At 34.3% G+C, this 12608-nt stretch overlaps 1 protein-coding gene across 1 annotated transcript in view; it reads left to right on the top strand.

Moving 5' to 3' along the window:
* Window positions 1-12608, top strand: part of LOC130219030 (uncharacterized) — a 50015-nt gene that overhangs the window by 8101 nt on the left and 29306 nt on the right. The window contains 8 exon segments of the mRNA XM_056451301.1: window positions 78-183; window positions 944-968; window positions 1080-1170; window positions 2367-2464; window positions 4632-4692; window positions 4784-4853; window positions 11121-11425; window positions 11516-11656. Coding sequence (XP_056307276.1) covers window positions 78-183; window positions 944-968; window positions 1080-1170; window positions 2367-2464; window positions 4632-4692; window positions 4784-4853; window positions 11121-11425; window positions 11516-11656 — 897 coding nt within the window.

A 12608-nucleotide genomic window follows, 5' to 3' on the forward strand; every position in this document is an offset into this window, starting at 1 on the left:
CCAATAACATTACACTTTCTCTTATCAAGCACACCAGAATCATTTCAGCCATTTGACTTATACAGTATGTTTGACAGGACTGGTGTTATTGGCTGGATCTCACAGGGAATTGGAAAGGTCGTCCCGCAGCCAGATGAGAAATATTTGCGGGAAGAGCCTCCAGAATCAGAAGAAGTCACAGAGGTTAAACAAAATGTGCAAGACTTGATTTTATGCAGAAATTATTAAATGGAGTGTTAGAAATAACTGAAACAGATAAACATCATATACCCGGTATATCAAATATTAATTTAGAGAAATTTAATTTTAAAAAGATAAGATAAAAAATAAAAAATATTCATATATTGAAGAAAAGAAAATCATTATATTATTATTATTATTATTATTATTATTATTATTATTATTATTATTATTATTAATAATATTTTTATTATTATTATTATTATTTATTTAAACAATAACTGTTCATTTATATATATATATAAAGGAAAGTTCAAGAAGAAACTTGATCTTTATTTCTGTTATTTTTATTAGAATATAAAATTATATATATATATATATATATATATATATATATATATATATATATATATATATATATATATATATATATATAAAATTATAATTATAATAATTATAGATTTCGAATTTTTGTCCATTTCAGGTTATATTTCATTAATTTCAATAATTATTAACTCGATTCAATTATTATTATTATTCATTTGTAAACAAAAACTATTTCATATATTTATTAATATAATTTATATTTGGTTCAAACTATACATGTCACTATTAGATGGTTTCAATGAAATATAATTATGAATAACATGAATAATATTTTATGATACATTAAAAAAAAATACAAATGAACCAAGATGGAAATTTTTCTGCACTTTCATTTGTCTTATGTTCTGTTTTCGTTGCGCTTTTCTGTTGACTTCAGGTTTATGATGTCAAGGACCTTTCAGGTGTGAATCAGTCAGGTTGCATTTTAAAATATAATAAAATCATGACCTGAACAATTGAGCTATTCAGCATTTTAACTTCATGGATGTACTGTCTATCTTTTTTTACCCCAGACATGGAGCCCTTGCCACACATACCAGTAGTAGAACTGGTGTCAGAAGATGAGGGACCTGAGATGGAAATTTCTGCTCAGTTCCCTCCAAAGTGAGTGAAATTATGTGAAGATCAGAAAAAAACTTTATATATACATCTACTCAGACTCTTCTCCAAAGAAATTGGTCAAAAGTGGACAAAAAACATAGATTAAAACTGTAGACCGATTAAAACACCTGGAGTAAAAAGAAATGGGTCTCCTTTGTCTACTTGTGATCCAGTTGACCAAAATGTCTTCTAAAGCAGTATTTCCCCACCCTGTTCCTGAAGGCACACCAACAGTACACATTTTCAACCTCTCCCTAATCAAACACACCTGAATCAACTCATCAGAAGATTAGAAGTGACTCCAAAACCTGAAGTTAATGGGTCAAATAAGGGAGACATTCAAAATATGTACTGTTGGTGTGCCTCCAGGAACAGGGTTGGGAAACACTGCTCTAAAGGAACACCTTATTTTGGGAAATAGTCTCCTAAACAGTTAAATTCAGCTAATCTCCGGGACTGGCGGGAGCACATTTAGCTTAGCTTAGCATAAATCATTGAATCGGATTAGACCATTAGCATCTCACTCATTAAATGTAAAAAAATATTTTTAATAATTTTTCTATTTAAAGATTGACTCTGATTCTGTATTCTGTATCTACTGATGGAAATGAAAAGTTGCTTTTGAAATGGAAATGAAAAGTTGCTATTCTACGCTGTTATGGTTAGGAACGATACTCTATTCTGGCGTAATAATCAAGGGGCATGGCTTTTGTTGCTGCCATGGCTTTGTTGCTGATGGCTTTGTTGCTGATCTTGTGATCTTGGTAACAGCGCTGCATTACATGATTGCGCCTGCTGCAGCCATGGTCCAGCAGCAAAGTCCCTTCATTATTACGCCAGAATGAAGGAATAGTTCCTTGCCATATCACTCTAGAAAATAGCAAATTTTCATGTTCCATTGGTCTTAGAATACAATGTAACTACAGAAGACTTGAGCTTTAAATGGGAAAATGATCAAAACTCTATTTAAATTTTTTTGAGTGAGATGCTAATAGTCTAATCCGATTCAATGGTTTATGCTAAGCTAAGCTAAAACTGCTCCCGCCAGACCCGGAGATTGACTGAATGGATTCAGAAATGGTCAACTCAACTGTTTAACTCTAGGTGACTTGTAAAATCAATCTATTTAAAAAAAGTGGAGTGTTTCTTTAACAGATTGGTCTAAGTAACATTATTGTCTTTTTTCAATGTGTGAACAGAGTAATAACCTGGATAAAGAACGCTATTCCACATCATGTGGCCAGACACCCAAATTCCAGCTCTTCCTCACAGCGCTCCTCACAGTGCTCAAACAAAGGTATTGTTCAAACCGTACACTCTTATAAATAAAGGCTTTAGTCACTGGCCGGCACAGGGCCTCTGTCAATCTTATGTGGATGAAAGTGTGGGGGGCGGTGTAGTTGATAATATCGCCTTAGAACCGGCCCAACTTTTCCCACCCCAGCAGCGCCCCTGCTTATACATAATAGATACATTTAAAAATTCTAAAGTGCCGCATTATTTCAGTCATCTGTGATTGGTCTAAAGCTTATAGTATGTGTCAGAAACCAAACACACAATAGTAGTACCTGAATTGTAGCTCTAGAAGCTTCCTCAGCACCTTGATATGAATAGCAATGATATTGTCAATTTCACCGTATCCGTTTGAGCAAGTCCTTAGTGTTAATTTTGTTGACGAATATGTTTCATCACAATTTTTGTGAACAAGTTTCTACCGATGAAAACGAGACGAAAACTAAGAAAAATTAAGTTATGATAAATTTGTTTGGATGGAAACATGGCTATTGTTTATGAATACAGAGTGAACCATGCCATCATTACACAAATGATTTTAAAACCTATGTAAGTTTATGCATGAAGTAACCCTGGAATGACAGGAATAACTGCACTTTGATCTTTGCAGACCTTTTACATTCACAAAGAGCTTTATGACACACTACACACATTATAGAGGGAATATTTTACTTTAAAAAGGAACGCGACAAATTGACTTTACTTAAAGAGATAGTTCATGCAAAAATGAAAACTACCTCATCATTTATTCTTTCTCCTGTTGAACACAAATGAAGATATTTTGAAACATGCTGGTTGCTGGAACCCATAGCCTTCCATAGTACCTACAGAATACACAAGACAAGTCACTCGTATAGTTTTTAATGGGGAAAAGTGTAACGCTCAATATGGCGAATGAAGCCAGATCACTATAGACTGATGGCTCTCTGGGGGAGAAGCTCGGACCAGACATGGGCTTTTACGACAGTTTAGTGGTCAACAAACACATTGGAATCTTAGCGAATTCTTGCTTCACAGACATAAGAAACATCCAAACTAAGCTTGAAATCTCTATTTTTAAATGAACCAAGACATTGAAATGACTTTGAAATGAAATGATTTGCCTTAAAGGGACTTTGATAGTACTAAAAAAATTCTTAGTCAACCAAGTTGTGAATTAGTTCTGAAGAGCATCACGATCTGACGAAGCATTACTCAGAGGATGGTAAATGTGTAGGACGGCCATAAATGAGGTTGGTGTCGTGATCTCGTTCCTTTTGAGTGCGCATGTGCATTAGCTCAGGCACCCTGAAAATATGTCAATTTAGTTTGATTCGGATGCTTAGAAATGAAACTTATGAGACGGTTGTTGCTTAACTTTATTGGTGATTCCAAATATGTAATGCAACCATAAGCTTGGCAAACAGTATTGGAGAATTTGATGTTTCCCCATTCAGACAGAATGCAAACATTCCGCCTTAAAGGTGTTTAAAAAATGGCCGCCGAGTGAAATGATTTGCCTTAAAGGGACTTTGATAGTTCTAAAGAAATACTAAGTCAACCAAGTTGTGAATTAGTTTAAGGGCAGCACGATCTGACGAAGCATTACTCGGAGAATGGTAAATGTATAGGACGGCCATAAATGAGGTTGGTGTCGTGATCTCGTTGCTTTTGAGTATGCATGTGCATTAGCTCGGGCGCCCTGAAAATATGTTGATTTTGTTTGATTCGGATGTTTAGAAATGAAACTTATGAGACGGTTGTTGCTGAACTTTATTGGTGATTCCAAATATGTAATGTAATCGTAAGCTTGGCAAACAGTTTTGGAGAATTTGATGCAAACATTCCGCCTTAAAGGTGTTTCAAAGATGGCCGCCAAGTGAAATTATTTGCCTTAAAGGAACTTTGATTGTACTAAAAAAAATACTAAGTCAATGGATCTAAGCAACCAGCATTTTTCAAAACATCTTTTGTGTTCAACAGGAGAAATTCAAATTGAACAAGTGAAGGATGAGTAAATGATGACAGAATTTGATTATTTTGGTGAACTATCCCCTTAAGTAGCCTGATAGCATCACTGTAAAAACCCATTTTGAAGCCATTTTCATTGACTAAAGCTACATTTTAAAAGATAGTGACTGTCTAGCTTCATATTTGTACAAAAACAAAACCATATTTCTTAAATTCAACAGTTTATTCACCTCCTCCTGAATCAATAGCCAGCGTGACGGAGATGGATTCAATAACTCCCAGGTGAGTTCATGTCAGGTTTGATGTTTGCACACAGACATATTGGCCTGGCTGTAGATGTCCAAACAATGTTTTTGTTTCTTTTTGTTTCTAGTGTGGTGGGCAGGATTGTCCAAGGCCTGGGTCTTTCAATGCCGGTGCTGAAAGGCAAAGAAGGATGTTTGGTAAGTATTTTGAGATCATTGCCTCAGTTTATAATAGTTCTTTCCTCAAACTGACTGCATTTCTTTCCTTTATATATAATCAGGAGGACGGCAGGATTGTGCAAAATGGTGAGTAAGACGTTCCTCTTTCAACACTGTTTACTCAGTTACTCATAACAAACTCTTTAAAGGCTCTAATGTGGTTTAGCTAGAAAACGAGAACACAAAGATCATTGCATGAGTAGCAACATGACCCACTCTGAGAGACGCATCAAAATATGCGTAGAAAGACTGGATGGTGCGCCATTCCCATAACTCAGTCCATCTTCTCCTTCTGTTACAGGGGGGAGGACTCAGTGAACCCCTGTCAACAAAAGGAGAGAGAGAGAGAGCGCAAAACAACATTACACAAAGTCACAGTGGAGACAGTGAAAATCATTTGAAGGCGAATGGTGGCTTTGTAGCGCTCTCGAATGACGAGGCAGCTATGAAAATCTACTCAGTGTAATGCTTGACCTTCTCTGTACTGTATAACTAAGTGAAATCATATATACTTTGAATAATTGATCTTTGCAAATAATGACTAGCTGGCATCTTTCAGATGGGTGTTTGTTGTTACTGCTGTGATCTTTATGAACTGACGTCCATGTTGGCATGGATGCGCATGTCTTAAAACGTTTATTGGCCTCATGAGAGGTAATTATTGTTCATTTGACTGCAGGTTTCCTCAGTCAACTAATATGTTTTAGAAAAAATGTACTCAAATGGAATGAGTAGAAAGAACCCATTATTTCAAAGAATATATATATATATATATATTGCCTTGACTACTTCAATACATATGGCTGCTTTAATGACATGTACACTCCTGTTCAAAGTTTTGGGGTGTTAATATTTGATATAAAATTTTTACATATTACAGTTTTCTATTTTAATAAATTTCACATGATCACGTTTTCACATCCGTCAGAAATAGTCTTAATGTAATGCTCAAGAAACATTTCTCCTTGTGATATTTACTTTAAAAATAAGTCTAATGTGATGCTCAAGAAACATATTTATTTGTTTGCTTATTTATTGATTGTAGAAATCTTTTTCAGTATTGTTTAAATAGAAAATGTAAATAATTTCTACAAAAAAATAGTTTTTTTATTTATTTCTTTATTGTGAAAGTCCTTTAAGCAATGTCTGAATGGAAAAATGGAAATAATCCAAATGAAAAAAGTATTTCATACATAAAAATAATTACATTTCAAATTTAATCCCTGAACGAAAGAACTAATACTATTAAATCAATGGATCAACAATAAAGAAATATTTAAGAAATCAGACTATGTATCAGAATCAGAATATCAGAATATTTACAGACAAATCAGAATATGTAAACTATTCTAATTACCTGTAATCAGTCTTTGTGTACTTGATGTATATTAATATTTAATATACTGTACTTAATGTAAAATATATATGAGATCAATGCATTGCACTAATAAAGAAAAATATATTGTTATTGTATATATTGTACTTGTGTCAATGATTTAATTTCTACAAATTAAATTCCTTGATGCTGAACGAACACATGCAGATCTTTGCTTTCGGCCCCAATAAGTAAACATAAGTAATAAAATAAATCAAATCCCGTGTGAATTAATTTGAACACTAAATTAGCCTTAACATGTTCCCATTTCTAATATCTAATCGCTCAGATGTCATTGCATCCTGGTGTTTAAAATATGAAACTGCATTTTAAATTACCACATAATAATGTATTATACTATTAGAATACACTCACCGGCCACTTTATTACACCTTACTAGTACCAGGTTGGACCCCCTTTTGCCTTAAAAACTGCCTTAATCCTAGATTCAACAAGGTAATAGAAATATTTCTCAGAAATTTTGTCCATATGAGGGTGCTGCAGATTTGTGGGCTGCACATCCATGATGCGAATCTCCCATCACAAAGTTGCTTTATTGGATTGAGTTCTGGTGACTGTGGAGGCCATTTGAGTACAGTGAACTCGTTGTCATGTTCAAGAAACCAGTCTGAGATGATTCGCGTTTTATGACATGATGTGTTATCCTGCTGGAAGTAACCATCAGAAGATGGGTACACTGTGATCATAATAGGATGGGCATGGTCAGCAACAATACTCAGGTAGGCTGTGGCATTGACACGATGCTCTTTGGTACTAATGGGTCCAAAGTGTGCCAAGAAAATCTCCCCCACACTATTACACCACCACCATCAGCCTGAACCGTGGATACAAGGCAGGATGGATCCATGCTTTCATGTTGTTGACGCCAAATTCTGACCCTACCATCTGAATGTCGCAGCAGAAATCGAGATTCATCAGACCAGGCAGCGTTTTTCCAATCTTCTATTGTTCAATTTTGGTAAGCCTGTGCGAATTGTAGCATCGGTTTCCTGTTCTTAGCTGACAGGATTGGCACCCACTGTGGGCTTCTGCTGCTGTAGCCCATCTGCCTCAAGGTTGGACATCTTGTGCATTCAGAAATGCTCTTCTGCATACATCGGTTGTAGCGAGTGGTTATTTGAGTTACTGTTGCCTTTTTATCAACTTGAACCAGTCTGGCCATTTTCCTCTGACCCCTGGCATCAACAAGGCATTTGCGCCCACAGAACCGCCACTCGCTGGATATTTTCTCTTTTTCAGACCATTCTCTGTAAACCCTAGAGATGGTTATGCATGAAAATCCCAGTAGATTGGCGGTTTCTGAAATACTCAGACCAGCCTGTCTGGCAGCAACAACCATGCCACTCTTTCTTTCTACACTGTAAAAAATGCACAGTTCCACACAATTCATTCAGGCTGTTTCAACACAAGTTGATTAAGTTAACCTAACAAATATAAGTGGATTAAACATAAAACAATTAAGTTGTCCCCCCAAAAATCTCAAGAATTGTGTTCTTATCCCTTGTGTATTGTGTAACAGAAAAGTTACAAATTTGACCTCTTCCCATCAAGGAAAACTTGCAACAATAAAGGATTGCATGATAATATAGTGTGATGGCTTTGCAATACAAAAATGTTATTATAATGGTAGTCAATGGGGCAAAAACAGTCACTAACATAATGAAAGGGAATATTTGCCCAGAGTGTATTGAGGTTGTTAAAAATTTCAAAGCATTTTCCCAAAATGTATGTCAAAATAAGATTTGTCATCAAAATTCATTCAATTTGCTGAAACACAGAGAAGGTTGAGGCCACATTATGAAAATTAGCCCAGAGTGGTTAAGCTCATTTTACATTAGTTTTAGCAGCAAAATTATTTTTTGAGTGTACGTTTGTTTCAGCATAATGCGACAAATCTGACATGTAACTAATGTGATAGTCTGATCAAAACTTGTGGTGCATTTCCCAAAACCATTTTTAGCCATCTATAAACATTACAGATATAGTTTGGCGATTCAGTGTTTCCAGAACCAATTGTTCTAATAAACATTCGCAAACAGTATCGCAAACTTTTGGGACTGGAACTACATCTCTTGACCTGTAGTCAAAAGCAGAGTTGCTGTTTTCTTTTCCGGGTTATCCTCTCTATTCTCTTTAAACACTTCAACATCCACATTGAATGATTACGAAAGCTTAAAGTTGGCTTGCTTACATTTTATGCTCTCATAGTTATTTTTAATACAGTTCAGTTTAAAGAATCTTCAGACTGACAATTGTGCTTCCTACTTGGACATGACTCGTGATGAAAGGTGACTTTTTTTTTTTTTTTAACAGCAAAAAACAAAATACAAACGTTAATAGTTTTAATTTGTTTAAAATGAAGGCCTTTCTGTAATGTGCGTACTGTATAGGAAACATTTCTACAGTGCTTTGAGTATCATGCAAAAAAATGTAAAACTAATTAAAATAAAAAACATGACACTTTTTTAAATAAAATTTTATTAAATGTAGTTTTATAGACAAAGAATAAATACTTATTTGATTTGTATATGAGAAGTGCTGTTTCATTTGTTCACCATAGTAGAAGAAAACACATGGAATATTCTCTATAATATTTGTAAAGGAAAGGAAATGTCTTGTTTCAATTATGAAGGAAAAAAGATCTAAAGCAAGGCAAGCAAACAAGCAATTATTTTATTTTTATAACTTGTATAGGATTACATTTTGTTTAAATAAATAAATGAAAAAAAATGTAAGTTCTATAAATATATTGTGTATGAAAAAATGATATGAAGAAGCATCTGTTGCAGATTTTATCGAAATAAGTTGTTACCCACCACCCTGAGAAGTGTCATTATGGAAATTTTACATTTTAGTGGTTTGTACAACAGATCTCTGACAGATTTTGAGAAAAGCTGTTATCCTGTTTATTTCCTAAATGATGGCTCAAACAGTGATAGTTCAATAGTAAGTTACATGTTTTCTTTGAAAAGCAAACTACATTTAAAAACTCTAAATCATGCACTGTAATGCAAATTAAGGCAAGACACTGCAGGTTAATAAAGTAGGACAATTAACTGAAATAGTTATCACCATACTTCACCAGTTGATTAATTACAGTAGGATGTATTAAAATGACAACCAAACATTGTATTATTAGCTATTTTAAATATGGAAAAGAGACATTGTTTAATTAAATATGCTCTAATTTGCATAAACTCCATAGCTCAAAAACATGAACATTGGATGAAGTCAGGTTTAAGCATTGGACGATAACTGGCCTCAAGGTTTACCGTGGTTTGGAAAAAGTCAAGGTTTTAAAACCACTAACATTTTCTGTTATACCATTCTGACGGTATATGTAAGATTTTTTTGTTTGTTCGTTTTTTACGTCTTGTTCCAACTATTTTATTTCGTTTTTTAGGGCAACAGTATCAGTCAATCATTTATTTTCATTATTTAGCCATATTTAATGTTCCAAAATGTTTCTTAAAATAAAATCTATTGTGTTAAATGGGTAAAAAATTTATTTTATTTTTTTACCCAGATATTTAGAAAGAACATACAGTATTTTAAAGCAGTAATTACAATACTGTGATACCGTAAACATTTTTGCTAAGGTTATCATGCCATCAGAATCTTATACCGGCCCATGCCTAGTCAGGTTTAAAATTCTTGTTTTATTTATTTATAGTTTATTTTAGACACACTATTAGAATCAAAGTTTTAAAGAGGATATTTTGGGAATTCTTTTATCACTTAATAATTCATAAAATGGGGTGGCATGATAGCGCAGTGGGTCGTCGCCTCACAGCAAGAAGGCTGCTGGTTCGAGCTCCTGCTGGGTCAGTAGGCATTTCTGTATGAAGTCTGCATGTTCTCTCCGTGTTCGCGTGGGTTTCCTCCGTGTGCTCTAGTTTCCCCCACAAGTCCAAAGACATGTGCTATGGGGGAATTGGGTAAGCTAAATTGTCACTAGTGTATGTGTGTGAATGAGAGTGTATGAGTGTTTCCCAGTGATGGGTTGCAGCTGGAAGGGCATCCGCTGCGTAAAACATATGCTGGATAAGTTGGCGGTTTATTCTGCTGTTCATTCTGCTGTCTGAAATGAATGAATAATTTATAAAACAATGCGAACAGCCAAAACCGCCAATATTTAAACACACTTTTTTATGTATAAATAAATAATGATAAACAAAGATGGTCATGGTCAAGTTGTATATGGTCAGGTAAATTACACTATTAACATAATAATTAATAATTCATTTTTATGTTACACAGTATTTGACTATAATATGAACTGAATTTCACTCTAGGACAGTTGTGCAGTATGTTTCCGTATTTTAAAGTTGCATTGTGAAAAATTACTGTATTTTTACAGTAAAGATATACATTACTGTAAATGCATATACAGCAATTTGTAGGTCTGAGTGTTGTAAATGTAATGATAGTATTTTTGCTGTAATTGACTTACAGCAGTGGTTCTCAATTCCGGTCCTCGGGCCTCCCGCCCTGCACATTTGGTATGTCTCTTATTTGACACACAAGAATCAGTTCATGGATCTCTCTGTTAACGAGCTGATGATCTGATTCAGGTGTGTTAAGTAAGGATGACATACCTGTACTGCTGCCAGTAAGTTACTGTAGATTCTACAAGGAATTGTTAACTGTGCATCATTTAGTAAAAACCTACAGAATATAGATTGAATAAAATGAAGTGGAGAAGTATGGCTCAGTGGAAGAGGGAAAAAAAATTGACAAGAGAAATATTTGAAATTAATATTTTGGATGTTCTTTTTCCATCAAACATGAATTGACGTGTATGAACACCTGCGTCCCTGCCTCTGATTTCTTAGATTTTCTAAACCAAGAATGTCAAAGTGTCTTTACAAGCTTCAAGCATGGCTGTATCTTCAGCAGGTGTCGGATCGGATCTCATTCTGGAGGAGGTTGATTCTGAAGACGAAGCCCCGGCAAAAGATACATCTTCACAACCTCAATCCCAACCGCAGACACCATGGTCACCAGAACAGTCTCTTCCAACGAGCGTGGCCACACCGTCACAGGCACACATTGAGCTGGAGGACGCAGAGACGCAGACCGCACGATGGACACCAATGATCGAGAGCATCCGGAGGGAGGCCGAGGACACTGCCATACTGATCATGGAGGAACGGTAAGAGCTGAAGACCCACAGCTGACGCCTGAAGATCTGAACATTGAAGTAAGTGTAAAAAAAAAAAACAGAGTTGTTTTCTGCTCACAGGTTGATACAGGAGCGTTTAGCAATGGCCCGGATGGCTGAAGAAGTGGCGCGGCACACGGCAGAGTTGGCTGTGAGAGAGCTGGCACAGGCCCGCTTCGGCATTCAGACCATTGCGGAGGAACCAGAAGATGTTGATCAAGAGTAATTCATGCAAAATCAGACAAACAAAAAACATTTAAACATCACATCATGATTCTAATTTTGGGCTATATTGCTTTACAAAAATATTAAGAGTCCATTTGAAGATTTTCTGCTTTTTTTTCTAGATTTGTGATTTACACTTATGTGTTTGAGTAAAAAAATAGATTTGGTTTCTTTTTCTTTTGCTTAAATTACTGAAAGGTGACGTTTTCATCCATGGTTTTTTCCTCTCTTTTTAGGCAACACAATGCCAACCTCTTAACTTCTCAGGAGTTAAGAAAATCTATATTTGGTGGAATAATCCTTATTTTAAATCACAACAAATGAAAGCATATTTTTCTGGCTAATCAAAATTTTCTAAATGACAACAATTAAAAAATTTGGAAGAAATATTATATGAACTTTTTCTACGAACTCATATGTAATAAATCCAGTAAATCTGAGAAATAGAGAGACATTTTTTTCCAAGAAATTTACAGAAATTTTCAAGTGGTCTCTTTTTTCTATTTCAAAATTATTAAGATTTTTCATAAGTTTCTATTTTTATATATTATAAATATATATATTTTTTATATATAAAAAATTATAAAATATTAGTGTATATTTACTAATATTTATATAATATAAATTATTTATTACATTATTATGATTTTATTTCTTTAAAAAACATTTAAATATTTCTAAAATATAATACAAGATTTATTGATAATGTATTTTACTTAATTAAAATTTATTTTAATATTTCTAAAATATTATAAGATATATAGATGATAGGATACATACATATTTCTAAGGTTTTAAATACCTGCAGAAAAGAATTAGAAAATCCAGGTGTTAAAGAAAGCCCATCAGATTACATCTGATATATCCCATTCTCTTTTTGATTAATTTCAAATCCTTCCCTCAGGATCTCGGTATAGGGTACGTTTGGCAATGACCAACAACAGATTTA

Source organism: Danio aesculapii, chromosome 25, assembly GCF_903798145.1.
Source record: "Danio aesculapii chromosome 25, fDanAes4.1, whole genome shotgun sequence".
NCBI lineage: Eukaryota > Metazoa > Chordata > Actinopteri > Cypriniformes > Danionidae > Danio > Danio aesculapii.